The sequence below is a fragment of the Pinus tabuliformis genome, chromosome Q (genome assembly GCF_031772625.1).
Source record: "Pinus tabuliformis cultivar Carrire ecotype Pingquan chromosome Q, CPIR1, whole genome shotgun sequence".
In the NCBI taxonomy this organism is placed as follows: Eukaryota; Viridiplantae; Streptophyta; class Pinopsida; order Pinales; family Pinaceae; genus Pinus; species Pinus tabuliformis.
In genome coordinates, this window is record NC_142296.1 from 496,518,376 (window position 1) to 496,536,967 (window position 18,592).

The 18,592-nt window shown below is 30.8% G+C and overlaps 1 protein-coding gene across 1 annotated transcript; it reads right to left on the reverse strand.

Annotated features, from left to right (window-relative positions):
- Positions 1–14,491: 14,491 nt before the first annotated feature.
- LOC149220332 (ethylene-responsive transcription factor ERF039-like) lies at positions 14,492–14,866 on the reverse strand. Its single transcript, XM_089387053.1, has one exon. It carries the CDS (start codon positions 14,864–14,866, stop codon positions 14,492–14,494), a length of 375 nt encoding a protein of 124 aa, XP_089243179.1.
- Positions 14,867–18,592: the final 3,726 nt, after the last annotated feature.

Genomic DNA, 18,592 nt, shown 5'->3' on the forward strand with positions numbered 1-18,592 from the left:
CATTCGCCAACACAGCCTCGCACCAGTTGAAGATGGTACTTTCATAACAGTCTATTGCCATTCGTATCTGTGATCCGGTAGCTACATGCAATGTTGCACTCTTGCATAGTCTGGTGACAGTGAACGCAATAACCTTGAGTTCAGGATGGGCTATAGTTTTAATATCGATCCGTTTGTCCTTTGTTTGATCATTGCAAAACTCTAGTCAGAGATTATCGACAGACTGGCCACCTAGCCTAGTCCCGAAAAGAGATAATCCTTCGCCTCTCTTGGGCAAACCAGTCAAGGAATATATGTCCTCTAGCTCAATTTCGAGCCGGTGGCCACTAATCATGAAACACTGGTCTTGTATGTTCCACCTGTCTACCAGCCATTGCAAAATGTCTACTTGGGCCTTCATGCCGGGTATGGCCCAGAATTTAAATAGTCCGCATGCTCTCAATGCATCCAATGAGGGTTGATGATTCATTGCGGCAAGGCCCACATCCTCATGCTCGCGTTCCCACTAAATAAGCATTTTGTGTGTCCTACATTACAAAAAAAAGATGTATTAGAACACTTTAGTTCGAAAATTTTTGGGTGGAAATAGAGAAATTTGAAGTTTTAAAACCTATTTTGCGGGGTTCGCATCTGCTGGTTACGAACAGTGTGTAGGTCCGCACTCGTCGTAAGCAAAAGGTGCAGACTCACGACTTTTTATTTTGTAGAAAAAGTCGGGGTTTGCAGGGTCCGCATGTTGCACCTGCGGACCCCCGCGAGCGGATTTCTAAACTAATTTTTCCCTTAAAAATCAAAATGGAAGCCTAAAAATGAAATGTAAACGATTGAAATGCAAGATAAGGATGATGTGGATTACCTGGAGCTGACGGTTTTTGATTCCAACGGACGGATTTTCCACAATCTTCACAGGAAGTTTCTTACCCAAAAGCTCTCACTTCTCACTCTGAAATCAAATGGTAAAAATGAATTTACAAAAGCCCTTTTTATAAGCTTTTTTGAATAAATGAATTTTTAATTTATTTATTTTTCACTTTAAAAAGGTAACTTTTTGATGCATTTTTATTTATCTTAAACAGGTATGAGTAATGTTTTGAGTTTTTGTGCAGAATATTGGATTTTTCAGGGAAAATTGATCATTTTCAACAAAAAACATTAGAGTCCTCTTTAAGCTCTTTTCTGACTCGTAAAATATGAAAAGATTGCCGAGTTTTTTCCTTTTTAACTTATTAAATATAGTTAAAAGGGCAGTCCACTTATAGCTCTTTTCTGACTGTATAAACATGAAAAGATCGCCAGAATTTTGTCGTTTCAAGTTCAATATTGGTTATAAAACGACGTGTTTTTGATCACTTTTTTACTTTTTTAAGATCGGAGCCACTAATTATGAAAGATAATCTTTGATTGTAATGGTCAACCGGTTCTCTCAAGTATTATTTTATACTTTTTCGGGCTTGGGGGACACAAATTTACGAAAAAGGACACCCATGGAGTTTTCTTAAGTTTTTCTTCTTACTCCCTAAAATTGAAAAACACCGAGTTTCTCCTATACTGGACTCGTTAAAATTAACAGTAAAGGACCTGTTCAATTTTAAACAGGAACGAACCACTCCTTCTTAGGGTTTGAATTTTAAACTAAGTTGGACTCATCCGAAGGGTGAGCTTATAACCAAGAAAATGTTATCCTCCTCAAGCTTGTCAAAAATAAAGAGGTACTTGCCAGAAATGGTGGGGGAAAGAGAGAAAAATGAACTTATTTTTTATACTTTGTGTTTTAGAAAAGCAGTCAACCACTCTTGAACACGACACTTTTTGTTCACCTAGGTTGGGAAATCCTTTGCTTAACAGTTAATCAAACCATATTGAAAGTCTTCAGCTGGTTTCTGGGTATTAGCTTTGGGTCAATTGTCACCAAACCATCTGCTGTGTCATTATGTGTTCAAGAGGCCAGTTCAAATAAACCATTCATCTGAAAAATATCTGTCATCCATTTTGACCATCCCTGAGTCAGTCCTTGCTACTATATTTCTTCAAAACTTGATCTATGATATCGTGTTGTGGGCTTGCCTATGACTGATCGCTTTCTATCGACTTCAGCTCACTATCTAGAAAGATGATCTAGAAATCATCAGTACCTTGGAATCCGCATGCCCTAATGGCAGGTTTCTCGCCTTCGATGACAGGTTGCATCATTGACCTTCGATCAAAGGATTCTGTGACATGTTCGACATCAACTCATTTATTCATATTTCATGGATTGTACTGAGTACTTTGAGAGCCATTGACATTACTGGTGGTTTCTCTCACACTTGTTAACAGTTTACGTCATTGATTGGTAATCAAGTGGTTTCTACCATGTTCGACTTCGACACATTCATTCACATGGATAGAATCGTACTAGTTCGGGAAGCAGAAATCAAGACCCTGGATCTAGTTTCCACCATCCAGGCTGCGAGGAATTTTGTTATTCATTATACAGTGGACTATTTATAAACAGATGGTTGCGCCCATACTGTGTCTACATATGTCTATACTTGTGATGTATTACAAAATCATTCTTGTATCAGAGCAGTTTAGTTAGTTTTCTAGTCAGTTTTGATCTGAGTATGGGAATGCCTACCTCAGCGATGATATGTTCACACACACACACACACACACACACACACACACACACACACATATATATATATATATTTTGTATTGAATGTTTTTACAGGTTCTGACTAGGGTGTCCACAGGATGATCCTTGAAATGATAAAGTACTTCACTCTTCTTAGATGACAAATGCTATCGTCATCTATTATAGAATTCGCACTTTAGGGGGCAATCTGTTGCACAAAAAATTGTCACCATGACATTCTGCAATCTGTGTGAGTCTATCACCACTCATACTTTCCTCCTTTGCAAGTCTTAAACCTTAGTTCTTCATGTCAAGCCTTGAAAATAATAGAAAACCATTAAAAGTCGATAAAACTTTGGTTCCGCACTTTCTATTAGCATTACCTGCGGTCCCACACCTAATGGTCATGTCCCCTGCGCACCTGACCGCTCTGTCTCTGTGTAATCGGTGCGAACCCCTGTAAAAGTAAAAAAGGTGCAAGTATATTCTTAAAAACTCACTTTGAGTCATTTCTAGAAGCTTCTAGAGGGAATTTTGAGGTGGTAAGTTTGCTCCTTCAAGGTTCATGCATCCCATACCTTAAGGAGCGAACCCCTTGACGTGAGGAGCTTATCCCTTTGAAGGAGGACTCTATCCCTTCATAGGTGGACCTGTAACCTCCGTTCTCTGCACTATAAAATGAGGCATTGGTCTGGTTACTTGGGAGGTTGAAAGTTGAATATTTTTGAGGTGAAATGCTACTGGAACTTAGTCTTCCTAATTGAGCTTGTGAGGAGAGATTACATACCTTTTTGATCTCATTGGGAAGAGTGTGAGGCTTGTCAAAGTAGAGGAGATTCCTGTTTGGACCCTGGGAAGAGCTTGTACAACATCAAGGCACCAAAGGTTGTAAAGTTCTTCTATTTCAAAGTTAATACAATCAAGTTTATTTTTCTCAATAAGCTATGTTTTATGGTTTATTTTATGGACTCCTTGATCACCATAATGAACATGTTTTATGATATTAGCTATGCAAGTGTTATTTGATGTGTGCTTGTTTGTGTTTTCAAGTTCTCAAAAGGAAACTCTTTCAGATGGTTGAAGTTTGGCAGCTACAAACTAGCGTTGGACTTAAGGTAGGGTCTAACACCTCTATGGTTTTTATTAATGAAACAATATGTTTAGAGAAAGGTATATTTGCTTGTTCTGTTTGTTGCTAGATATCTTTAGATATTAGGGAGATCGGCCTTGTCCGAAAGATCGATTTATCCGGCCAACAATTCTGCATCCAATGGTGTCCACACTTAGCATTTCAGTAAACCTAGAGGGAAATAAGTGAAAAAATACAATAAAAACTGGTTTTCTTTGTTTTTATTTAAAAAGTTCAAAATTCTTATTTTAGTTTATCCAATGTGAAAAAATTCCCTTAATCCATATGACACTTTTCTATACGACATTTTCTTAACTTAACAGGTTTATCTAAAAAGTCAAAAAGGGCATCATTGCTTTGAAGATAAATCTTAACATTAATTTGTGAATGATACTAAAATATTCCATGGAGGTTAAATCCTTATCATGAAGCTACTAATTAGTAATAATTAAATTAAAATTCTCAAAACACTATTTCAAAATTCAACACGCCTTTCCATGTATTTTCATATTTTGTCGATGCGGGTTTAATGAAAAGTATGGAGAGTGAGTACTCGTTGGATGTGAAATTTAATTCCGCATCGAGTGAGTGTCCACACTTGACATTTGAGTAAACCTAGAGGGAAATAAACGAAAACATACATTAAAAACTAGTTTTCTTTGTTTTCATTTAAAAATCAAAATGCTTATTTTAGTTTATCCAAAGTGACAAACTTCACCTAATCCATATGAAACATGTTTATAAGACATTTTCTTAAATTAATAGGTTTATCTGAAAAGGCAGAAAGGGCATCATTGCTTTGAAGATAAATCTTAACATTAATTTATGAAATATTCCATGGAGGTTAAATCCTTATAATCAAGCTATTAATTATTAATAATTAAATTAAAATTCTCAAAACACTATTTCAAAATTCAACAGGTCTTTTCCATGTATTTTCATTTTTTGTCGATGTGGGTTTAATCAAAAGTATGGAGAGAAAGTACTCGTTGGATGTGAAATATAATTCCGCATCAAATGAGTGTCCACACTTGACATTTCAGTAAATCTAGAGGGAGATAAGTGTAAAAAATACAATAAAAACCAATTTTCTTTGTTTTTATTTAAAAAGTCAACATTCCTTTTTTCAGTATATCCAAATTGACAAAATTCCGCTAATCCATACGACACTTGTTTATAAGACATTTTCTTAAATTAATGGGTTTATCTAAAAAGTCAAAAAGGGCATCATTGCTTTGAAGACAAATTTTAACATTAATTTGTGAATGCGGAGGTTAAATCCTTATCATCAAGCTAATAATTATTAATAATTAAATTAAAATTCTCAAAACACTATTTCAAAATTCAACACGTCTTTCCATGTATTTTTATATTTTGTCAATGTGGGTTTAATCAGAAGTATGGAGAGTGAGTACTCATTGGATGTGAAATTTAATTCCGCATCGAATGAGTGTCCACACTTGACATTTGAGTAAACCTAGAGGGAAATAAGCGAAAAAATACATTAAAAACTAGTTTTCTTTGTTTTTATTTAAAAATTCAAAATCCTTATTTTAGTTTATCCAAAGTGAAAAAGTTCCCCTAATCCATATGAAACTTGTTTATAAGGCATTTTCTTAAATTAATAGGTTTATCTGAAAGGGAAAAAGGGCTTCATTTCTTTGAAGATAAATCTTAACATTAATTTGTGAATGCTACTAAAATATTCCATAGAGGTTAAATCCTTATCATCAAGCTAATAAATATTAATAATTAAATTAACATTCTCAAAAATCTATTTCAAAATTCAACATGCATTTTCTTTGTATTTTCATTTTTTGGCTATGTGGGTTTAATGAGAAGTATGGAGAGTGATTACTTGTTGGATGTGAAATTTAATTCCGCATCCACTGAGTGTCCACACTTGGCATTTGAGTAAACCAAGAGGGAAATAAGCAAAAAAAATACAATAAAAACGAGTTTTATTTGTTTTTATTTAAAAATTCAAAATCCTTTTGTTACTTTATCCAAAGTGACAAAGTTCCCCTAATCCATATGGCACTTGTTTATAAGACATTTTCTTAACTTAATAAGTTTATCTAAAAAGTGAGAAAGGGCATCATTGCTTTGAAGATAAATCTTAGTATTAATTTTAAATGATACTAAAATATTCCACGGAGGTTAAATCCTTATCATCAAGCTAATAGTTATTAATAATTAAATTAAAATTCTCAAAACACTATTTCAAAATTCAACTCGTCTTTTCCATGTATTTTAATATTTTATCGATGTGGGTTTAATTAGAAGTATGGAGAGTGGGTACTCGTTGGATGTGAAATTTAATCCCTCATCGAATGAGTGTCCACACTTTACATTTGAGTAAACCTATAGGGAAATAAGTGAAAAAATACATTAAAAACCAGTTTTCTTTGTCTTTATTTAAAAATTCAAAATCCTTATTTTAGTTTATCCAAAGTGACAAACTTCCCCTAATCGCATGACACTTGTTTATAAGGCATTTTCTTAAATTAATAGGTGTATCTAAAAAGGCAAAAGGGGCTTCATTGCTTTGAAGATAAATCTTAACATTAATTTGAGAATGCTACTAAAATATTCCATGGAGGTTAAATACTTATCATCAAGCTAATACTTATTAATAATTAAATTAAAATTCTCAGAACACTATTTCAAAATTCAACACGTCTTTTTGATGTATTTTCACTTTTTGGTGATGTGCGTTTAATGAGAAGTATGGACAGTGATTACTCGTTGGATATGAAATTTAATTTCACATCGAGTGAGTGTCTACATTTGAAATTTTAGTAAACCAAGAGGGAAATAAGCAAAAAAAATAGAATAAAAACTAGTTTTCTTTGTTTTTATTTAAAAATTCAAAATCCTTCTTTTACTTTATCCTAAGTGACCAAGTTCCCCTAATCCATATGACACTTGTTTATAAGGCATTTTCTTAAATTAATAGGTTTATCTAAAAAGGAAAAAATGGCATCATAGCTTTGAAGACAAATATTAACATTAATTTGTGAATGCTACTAAAATATTCCATGGAAGTTAAATCCTTATCATGAAGCTAATAACTATTAATAATTAAATTAAAATTCTCAAAACACTATTTCAAAATTCAACACGTCTTTTCTGTGTATTTTCATTTTTTGGTGATGTGGGTTTAATTAGAAATATGGAGAGTGAGTATGTGTTGGATGTGAGATTTAATTTAATTCCGCATCCAATGAGTGTCCACACTTGAAATTTGAATAAACCTATGGGGAAATAAACAAAAAAATACAATAAAAACCAGTTTTCTCTGTTTTTATTTAAAATATAAAAATCCTTATTTTATTTTATCCAAAGTGAAAAAGTTCCCCTAATACATATGACACTTGTTTATAAGACTTTTTCTTAAATTAATAGGTTTATGTAAGAAGGCAAAAAGGGCATCATTGCTTTGAAGATAAATCTTAACATTAATTTGTGAATGCTACTAAAATATTCCATGGAGGTTAAATTCTTATCATCAAGCTAATAAATATTAATCATTAAATTAAAATTCTCAAAATACATTCAACACGTCATTTCCATGTATTTTCATTTTGGTTGTTGTGGGTTTAATCAGAAGTATGGAGAGTGAGTACTCGTAGGATGTGAAATTTAATTCCACATCCAATGAGTGTCCGCACTTGATATTTCAATAAACCTAGAGGGAAATAAGCCAAAAAAATACAATAATTTTTTTTTCTTTGTTTTTATTTAAAATGTTCAAAATCCTCTTTTTAATATATCCAAATTGATAAAATTCCCCTAATCCATACGAGAGTTGTTTATAAGACATTTTCTTAAATCAATAGGTTTATCTAAAAAGTCAAAAAGGGAATCATTGCTTTGAAGACAAATCTTAACATTAATTTGTGAATGCTACTAAAATATTCCATGCAGGTTAAATACTTATCATCAAGCTAATAATTATTAATAATTAAATTAAATTATCAAAACACTATTTCAAAATTCAACACCTCTTTTCCATGTATTTTAATATTTTATCGATGTGGGTTTACTTAGAAGTATGGAGAGTGGGTACTCGTTGGATGTGAAATTTAATTCCTCATCGAATGAGTGTCCACACTTTACATTTGAGTAAACCTAGAGGGAAATAAGTGAAAAAATACATTAAAAACCAGTTTTCTTTGTCTTTATTTAAAAATTCAAAATCCTTATTTTAGTTTATCCAAAGTGACAAACTTCCCCTAATCGCATGACACTTGTTTATAAGGCATTTTCTTAAATTAATAGGTGTATCTAAAAAGGCAAAAGGGGCTTCATTGCTTTGAAGATAAATCTTAACATTAATTTGAGAATGCTACTAAAATATTCAATGGAGGTTAAATACTTATCATCAAGCTAATACTTATTAATAATTAAATTAAAATTCTCAGAACACTATTTCAAAATTCAACACGTCTTTTTGATGTATTTTCACTTTTTGGTGATGTGCGTTTAATGAGAAGTATGGACAGTGATTACTCGTTGGATATGAAATTTAATTTCACATCCAGTGAGTGTCTACATTTGAAATTTTAGTAAACCAAGAGGGAAATAAGCAAAAAAAAATAGAATAAAAACTAGTTTTCTTTGTTTTTATTTAAAAATTCAAAATCCTTCTTTTACTTTATACTAAGTGACCAAGTTCCCCTAATCCATATGGCACTTGTTTATAAGAAATTTTCTTAAATTAATAGGTTTATCTAAAAAGGAAAAAATGGCATCATAGCTTTGAAGACAAATCTTAACATTAATTGTGAATGCTACTAAAATATTCCATGGAAGTTAAATCCTTATCATGAAGCTAATAATTATTAATAATTAAATTAAAATTCTCAAAACACTATTTCAAAATTCAACACGTCTTTTCTGTGTATTTTCATTTTTTGGTGATGTGGGTTTAATTAGAAATATGGAGAGTGAGTATGTGTTGGATGTGAGATTTAATTTAATTCCGCATCCAACGAGTGTCCACACTTTAAATTTGAATAAACCTATGGGGAAATAAACAAAAAAATACAATAAAAACCAGTTTTCTTTGTTTTTATTTAAAAATTCAAAATCCTTATTTTATTTTATCCAAAGTGAAAAAGTTCCCCTAATCCATATGACACTTGTTTATAAGACTTTTTCTTAAATTAATAGGTTTATCTAAGAAGGCAAAAAGGGCATCATTTCTTTGAAGATAAATCTTAACATTAATTTGTGAATGCTACTAAAATATTCCATGGAGGTTAAATTCTTATCATCAAGCTAATAAATATTAATCACTAAATTAAAATTCTCAAAATACATTCAACACGTCATTTCCATCTATTTTCATTTTGGTTGATGTGGGTTTAATCAGAAGTATGGAGAGTGAGTACTCGTAGGATGTGAAATTTAATTCCGCATCCAATGAGTGTCCACACTTGACATTTCAATAAACCTAGAGGGAAATAAGCTAAAAAAATACAATACATTTTTTTTCTTTGTTTTTATTTAAAAAGTTCAAAATCCTTATTTTAGTATATCCAAATTAATAAAATTCCCCTAATCCATACGACACTTGTTTATAAGACATTTTCTTAAATCAATAGGTTTATCTAAAAAGTCAAAAAGGGAATCATTGCTTTGAATACAAATCTTAACATTAATTTGTGAATGCTACTAAAATATTCCATGGAGGTTAAATACTTATCATCAAGCTAATAATTATTAATAATTAAATTAAAATTCTCAAAACACTATTTCAAAATTCATCACGTATTTCCATGTATTTTCATATTTTGTTGACGTGGGTTGAATCGGAAGTATGGAGAGTGGGTACTCGTTGGATGTGAAATTTAATTCCACATTGAATGAGTGTTTACACTTGACATTTGAGTAAACCTAGTGGGAAATAAGCGAAAAAATACATTAAAAACCAGTTTTCTTTGTTTTTATTTAAAAATTCAAAATCCTTATTTTAGTTTATCCAAAGTGACAAACCTCCCCTAATCCATATGACACTTGTTTATAAGGCATTTTCTTAAATTAATAGGCTTATCTAAAAAGGAAAAAAGGGCTTCATTGCTTTGAAGATAAATCTTACCATTAATTTGTGAATGCTACTAAAATATTCCATGGAGGTTAAATCTTTATCATCAAGCTAATATTTATTAATAATTAAATTAAAATTCTCAAAACACTATTTCAAAATTCAACACGTCTTTTCCATGTATTTTCATTTTTTGGCGATGTCGGTTTAATGAGAAGTATGGACAATTATTACTTGTTGGATGTGAAACAAGCGAAAAAAATACAATAAAAACTAGTTTTCTTTGTTTTTATTTAAAAGTTCAAAATCTTGCTTTTAGTTTATCTAAGGTGACAAAGTTCCCTTAATCCATATGACACTTGTTTATAGGACATTTTCTTAAATTAATAGGTTTATCTAAAAAGGAAAAGAGGGCATCATAGCTTTGAAGACAAATATTAAGATTAATTTGTGAATGCTACTAAAATATTCCATGGAGGTTAAATCCTTATCATGAAGATAATAATTATTAATAACTAAATTAAAATTATCAAAACTCTATTTCAAAATTCAACACATCTTTTCCATGTATTTTCATTTTTTGGTGATGTGGGCTTAATCAGAAGTATGGAGAGTGAGTACTCGTTGGATGTGAGATTTAATTCCGCATCCAATGAGTGCACACACTTGACATTTGAGTAAACCAAGAGGGATATAAGCGCACAAATACAATAAAAACTAGTTTTCTTTGTTTTTATTTAAAAATTTAAAATCCTTATTTTACTTTAGCCAAGGTGACAAAGTTCCCCTAATCCATATGACACTTGTTTATAAGACATTTTCTTAAATTTATAAGTTTATCTAAAAAGGCAAAAAGTGCATCATTTCTTTGAAGATAAATCTTAAAATTAAATTGTGAATTCTACTAAAATATTCAATGGAGGTTAAATCCTTCTCATCAAGCTAATAATTTTTAATAATTAAATTAAAATTCTCAAAACACTATATCAAAATTCAACACGTCTTTTCCATGCATTTTCATTTTTTGTCGATGTGGGTTTAATTACAAGCATGGAGAGTGAGTACTCGTTGGATATAAAATTTAATTCCACATCTAATGAGTGTCCACACTTGACATTTGAGTAAACCTAGTGGGAAATAAGCGACAAAAATACAGTAAAAACCAGTTTTCTTTGTTTTTATTTAAAAATTCAAAATCCTTATTTTGGTTTATCTAAAGTGACAAAGTTCCCCTAATCCATTTGACACTTGTTTATAAGACATTTTCTTAAATTAACACTTTTACCTAAAAAGGCAAAAAGTGCATCATTGCTTTGAAGATAAATCTTAACATTAATTTGTGAATGGTACTAAAATATTCCATGGAGGTTAAATGCTTATAATCAAGCTAGTAATTATTAATAATAAAATTAAAACTCTCAAAACATTATTTCAAAATTCAACACATCTTTCCCATATATTTTCATTTTTTTTGTCGATATGAGTTTAATGAGAAGTATGGAGAGTGAGTACTCGTTGGATGTGAAATTTAATTCTGCATCCAATGAGTGTCTACGCTTGACATTTGAGTAAACCTAGAGGGAAATAAGTGAAAAATACAATAAAAACCAATTTTTTATTGTTTTTATTTAAAAACTCAAAATGCTTATTTTAGTTGATCCAAAGTGACAAAGTTCCCCTAATCCATATGACACTTGTTTATAAGACATTTTCTTCAATTAATAGGATTATCTAAAAAGACAAAAAGGGGATCATTGCTTTGAAGATAAATCTTAACATTAATTTGTGAATGCTACTAAAATATTCCATGGAGGTTATATCCTTATCGTCAAGATAATAATTATTATTAAGTAAATTAAAATTCTTAAAACACTATTTCAAAATTCACCACGTCTCTTCGATGCATTCTCATTTTTTATCGATGTGGGTTTAATTAGAATTATGGAGAGTGAGTAATTGTTGGATGTGAAATTTAATTCTGCATCCAATGAGTGTCCATGCTTGGCATTTGAGTAAACCTAGAGGGAAATAAGCGAAAACATACATTAAAAACTAGCTTTCTTTGTTTTTATTTAAAAAATCAAAATCCTTATTTTAGTTTATCCAAAGTGACAAAGTTCCGCTAATCCATATGACACTCGTTTATAAGACATTTTTCTTAAATTAATAGGTTTATCCGAAAAGGAAAAAATGACATCATTGCTTCGAAGATAATTCTTAACATTAATTTGTCAATGCTACTAAAATACTCCATGGATGTTAAATCCTTATCATCAAGCTAATAATTATTATTAATTAAATTAAAATTCTCAAAACACTATTTCAAAATTTAACACGTCTTTTCCATGTATTTTCATTTTTTGGCGATGTGGGTTTAATCATAAGTATGGAGAGTGTGTACTCGTTGGATGTGAACTTTAATTCTACATCCAATGAGTGTCCACACTTGAGATTTGAGTAAACCAAGAGGGAAATAAGTGAAAAAATACAATAAAAACTAGTTTTCTTTCTTTTCGTTTAAAAATTCAAAATTCTTATTTAAGTTTATCTAAAGTGTCAAAGTTACCCTAATCCATATGACACTTGTTTATAAGACATTTTCTTAAATTAATAGGTTTATTTAAAAACGCGCAAAGGGGATGATTTCTTTGAAGATAAATCTTAACATTAATTTGTGAATGCTACTGAAATATTCCATGGGGGTTAAATCCTTATCATCCAGCTAATAATTATTAATAATTAAATTAAAATTCTCAAAACACTATTTCAAAATTCAACATGTCTTTTCCATGTATTCTCATTTTTTGTTGATGTGGGTTTAAATAGAAGTATGGAGAGTGAGTAGTTGTTGGATGAGAAATTTAATTTCGCATCCAATGGGTGTCCACATTTGACACTTGAGTAAACGTAGAGGGAAATAAGCGAAAAAATAAAATAAAAACCATTTTTCTTTGTTTTTATTTAGAAATTCAAAATTCTTATTTTACTTTATACAAAATGATAAAGTTCCCCTAATCCATATCACACTTGTTTATAAGATATTTTCCTAAATTAATAGGTTTATTTAAAAAGGAAAAAAGGGCATGATTGCTCTGAAGATAAATCATACCATTAATTTGTGAATGTCACTAAAATATTGCATGGAGGTTAAATCCTTATCATCAAGCTAATAATTATTAATAATTAAATTTAAATGCTCAAAACACTATTTCAAAATTCAACACGTCTTTTCCATGTATTTTGATTTTTTGTCGATGTGGGTTTTATTTATTTACCATACCTCTTTTTTATTTATATTTTTATTAATTTACCATTCCTTTTTTATAAATATAATATTTGGCCCATAGGCTTAACCTAAATAAAACCTCTTTTTTGAGTCTTCTTTAAATATAAAGAGGTTTTATTTATTTACCATAACTCTAGTTTATTTATATTTTTATTTATTTACCATACCTTTGGAGTAAGTATAAAAATAGGTTTTATTTATTTACAATACCTCCAGTTTATTTATATTTTTATTTATTTACGATAAATTTGGAGTAAGTATAAAAAGAGGTTTTATTTATTTACCATACCTCTAGTTTATTTATATTTATATTTATTTACTATAGCTTTGGAGTAATTATAAAAAGAGGTTTTATTTATTTACCATACCACCATTTTATTTATATTTATATTTATTTATTATACCTATTTTTTGAGTGTTCATAAACCTCTTTATATTTTTATATTTTAAATTTATATTGTTTATACATAATAATAATTAGATTGGTTTCTAAATAAGGCTGACATGAGATTAAGAATGTTAAATGTTAAACATTACATGTTAAATGTTTATGTTTACATGTTTATGTGAGATCTACCCATACTTTGGGTCTCTAGGCGGAAGAAAAAAAGTACACACAAATAATAATAAGAATGGCCATAAATTAGAAACACTACAACACAAACATAAAAATAATAAGAATGAGTATCAACATTTGACACTTTCAATTAAAAAAAAAGGGACACACAAATAATAATAAGAATGACCATAAATTAAAAACACTACAACACAAACATAAAAAATAATAATAAGAATGAGTATCTACATTTGACATTTTCAATTTAAAGAAAATACAAACAAATAATAATAATAATGGACATAAATTAGAAACAGTGCAACCCAAACATAAAAATAATAAGAATTACCATATCTTACCTAGTGACAACTATTATTATTATTCAATCGAGATACTTCACTGCTAAATTTACAAAAGATATAATAAGAATTACCATATCTTGCCCAATGACAATTATTATTATTATTCAATCGAGATACTTCACCGCTAAATTTACAAAAAATATAAATACTCTAGTTACTAAGTCTACAAAAGATATACATACTCTACCCAGCTAGTTCCTAGTTTTGAACATATAACCTGGAAAAATATTCTTAACCATTAACCTTACTCAACTAAACTCTAACGCAACTAACTCCGCTTAACCCTTCACAAGTAGAAAGACACTTAACTCCATAGGGATACCAGAGTAGCTAGCTGGTTCAGGTCATCCCCGTCAGCTTCAATCAAGGTCATACACAAGAGGGGGTGCGATCAAAAGAGCTTCCGCCATTTTCCTTTCATAATCTGGTGTCGACGGTTCGTCATCAAATGCATAATAGCCATCAATATGCTTCGATCCCGCTGCGGTTTCACTTTTGTTCGTCTGGTTCAATATGCTCTGATACAACTACAGTTTCTGCCAACGAAAGCGATGCACTAACTGTTGTCACTGCTTCTTTAGCTGCGTCTTTTATATCTTTGGGGTCCCGAGAACGTGATGGTGGCAATAAATTTCTTAAATGCGGGAAATTTAGCACTGCAGAGTTCCCCTTCAGAGCCAGGCAAGCACCGCCGTAGGCTCCCGCTGCCTGTTCTCGTCGCTCAAAAGTACCTAGGTGAATCCTTTGGCAGCCACCACATCGAATTTTAGACTTCCATTTTCCTGACTTTGCAGGACGTACACCACGATATTTTCCCAGCTTTGTAGAATGCACACTAGTACAGTATTTGGCTAGATCACCCATTTCCTCCGCAAATATATTGGTGCAGGCTCTGAAAACTCCTGATTATGAAATCAGAAATTTAGTTGATACCTTTCAATGCATGAAAGAAGCAACAAAGAAGCTCTAAGAATTTCAAAGAACATGAAGTATGAAAAATTCTCAGTTAAGGGAATTAAAACAACAAATTTCCAAATAGGTTACAAAATTTGAAGAAAAAGAAAAGAAATATCTGAGCAAACTAGAAGAATATAAGACCATTGTTGACAAATCCCTCTAGCAGGATGCAACAGGAAATGTTAATTCAGAAAAATTAAATTTATTTGAGATTAAAATTATTGAACTTGAGGGAAAAATAGAAAATGAAGAACAAGAGAAAAATCAACTGGAGTTGAAGTGGAATAGTGAGATAAAGAACAAAGATGAAGTTATTCAAGGTGTGCAGTAAGTTTTTTTCCAGTCAGTCTTTCCAAGGAAATATCAGTGTTTCCAAGGAAATATCTGGGCAGATCCACTTGAAGGGATCACAACCAACCAACTTATTAATAGACTCTAAGCCTGAGGGCGTGGAGGAGAATTGACCCCATGACCTCCTATTAGCGAGGTGCTTTAGCGATGGGAACTCAACCAATTGAGCTAACCCTCGAGGCAATTATTGTTAAAAGCAAAGGATAGAGAAATATAATATCTAAAGAAATATATACATAAAACATCACAATGGTAAGGGCCACACTTATTGAGGCTAAAGAAAATTTTTGGGATATGATAAATGAACAAATCCTTAAGATAAGATTTTGTGTGAATCTCCTCCTTCGTTGTGAATCTCCTCCATCGTTTAAATGCACTAGATGAGGAAAATATAAGCTCCTTCAGTTACCAAATAGAGATGAATAGTGTATACTATCAGTCTTATCAGTCAAAGAGAATAAGAAAGTTATAGAAGAAATGAATAATGATATTTCCAAAGCTAGGAATATCATTTTTAAGTTTAAGGAAGAGTGGGGTTATATCCAAAGGTTCATAATCCCATCCTTCTGGGAAAATTCTCCTTGGCTGATAGCAGAAGAATAGTTTCAATATGATCTAAAAAAGGCTCAAAAAGAACATGGATGTCTTCCTACTATTGATGACAAAGTTGTTTTTGGATAGTTGTTGGAAAACTCCCTCTTCAAAGATTTTAATGTATTGGCCTTCTTGGACAAGATGATTCAACAACTGCCCTCTTCCCCTTATGAGCTCTAATATCAACTGAGCATGACCAATTTGAGATTTAAGAAAGTACAATTGGTATCTCCCGCTAAATGGGACAAATTTCTAAATTTAAAAAGGAGTGTCGCTCAAAAGACTATCCTTGCTCTATCTATAGAAGTTACTGAGGTAGTTCCACCATTATAATTTGTGATTGAAGAAATTGAAGAATCAGAGGATGAAGGGGAAAATTTCATAGTTTTTTTTAATCCAAAGAAGAAGAGTGTCCAAATTCCTCAAGTACCACCTGTTGATGTTGTGTCAAAGGGAAAGACCAAGTTTTTCAAACAATATTCCAAAAAAAAAGTTTTGCAAGTAGTTTTTACTATTCAACTATGAAATGTAATTTTATAGTTAAAAGATAGTTATCAGGAGAGTTATTGAATTTTATTGTGTATAAGGACATGTGGTATGCCTTATTGGAGATATGAAAGTTATGTTTGAACAGTTGCAATGCACACGTTGTGTTAACCAAATTATGATGACTTTTTGAATTTATCATATGCAGTTTGATATATGGTTCTTTTGTCTTATTCAATTTTTGTTAATTTTATTTCATCATGTTTTGGTTTGTGTCAATTATTTATGTGATTGACATGATCAATTGATAAAATGTTACAGTATTACTTGATTAATTTTATTTTAGATACATGTTATCTAAAGTATTTGGATCAGGATATTTAATTGATTTGTTGGTGTCAAAACATACCAATACATGATGTTGGATGGTTTTGTCACACTTTTGATGAGAAATACAATTATACATCAATAATATGTGCTTTTTTGTTTTATTTGTTTTATGTTTATTTTCTTTCTCCATATTGTAATGTATGTCATTCGTCAGTCTATGTACATGCTGTTTATCATTACATATTTAAATTTTACATCTGATTCATCAATCATACATTTTATATAAGTTTCTTTCAGAGAGAGAGAGAGAGAATACTCCAGCGATATATATATATATATATATATATATATATATATATATATATATATATATATATATATATATATATATATATATATATATATATATATATATATATATATATATATATATATATATATATATATATATATATATATATATATATATATATATATATATATATATATATATATATAGGAGAGGGAGAGAGAGAGAGAGAGAGAGATAGAACCATTGTTTTATAATGCTATGGATTTTTTTTTATTTTTTTTCTAGTGGAATCCTATGATAGATCCATTTCCATTGCTCTCCATGTCATGGTCTTTGACAAAAATCCTACAAATATGACACGTTCCTTCCACATTAATTGAGTCTAATGTAAAGATCAAACTCACGGCCTTCTACGACAATCTTCTACACCCACTGATAATTTTTACTTAGGTCGATTGTGATATGGCCCATCCTCTCATATCTAGCTCGATAGAACCTTATATTTATAAAATTTTGTTACATATCTCCTTTAAAAAAGATCTAATTCAATGGTTGGATCTCTTATCGGGATCCTAGATTTGACCGACATGTCTTTTTCAACTTCATTAACTTCTTCCCCACATCATAGGGAGTATCTTGAAACTTGTATTCACTTCCCAGTATATGTTTCTCTCCCTTCATAATTTGGAACTCTCACTCATATTTCAATTTCAACATCTTCTTACTCTCTATACTAGTCTAAGTCACACCCATATAGAAATTCAATCAAATCATGGCCCTCTTACATCTCCATGGAAATCAAGAAGGACATAAATTTGGAGGGAATTCTACAATATTTTTCAAAGGATATTATTGTTAGGTTTAGTGGGAAAGATCCATCAGTAAAGGATCTTTTGAGTTGGATGGAGCTCCAGTGGAAACACATAATTGGCTACTCCCTCACTTATCACCTCTTAGTCAAACAATGGATAGAATGTTTCCTTATTACAAAAGATTAGTGTGCAAAATTTTGTCTAACAAATGGAATTGACGACCATCAAGCCAATTTTTGAACTACTGGACCATAGAGTTCGATGCCTATAGAGAATATATCTCAAAATAAAAATTATGGGTGATTCTCTTAGGTCTCCTTATTGTTTTTTGTTTCAAAAAGATACTAGAAGCCATTGGGGAAAAATGGAGTATTTTATAGCTAGTGGTTTGTTGGGATATTTGACTAGATCATTATTGGTTATGGATGTAGTTTGAAGTTGATATGAGTGAGGACCTTTGGGGAGAAATAAATCTCATTTTCAACTCCTTCTCTTAGACCCCAAGGATTTATTGTTGGCACCTTTTGCTTTGATGTTTCAAATGCTACTCTATAGGCCACCTCAGATATCAATTCCCAAGGTTTGGTTTTCTGCCGAAATTTGATAACAAAATAAGGAAGAAAAAAGTCATATTGGCTCTATCATTTTATAGAGAATACTATAGCCAAGAAGTTAACCATAGATGTGACAACCTAGTAATATATCCTCTAATTTGGATAAATCCAATCGAAGGGTCTCCCATCGTGTTGTTGTTGGGATAAAAACCCT

What these genes read in the sequence shown, in the direction of transcription:
- LOC149220332 (XM_089387053.1), bottom strand. Translation starts at nt 14,866, where the DNA reads ATGGGTGATCTAGCCAAATACTGTACTAGTGTGCATTCTACAAAGCTG.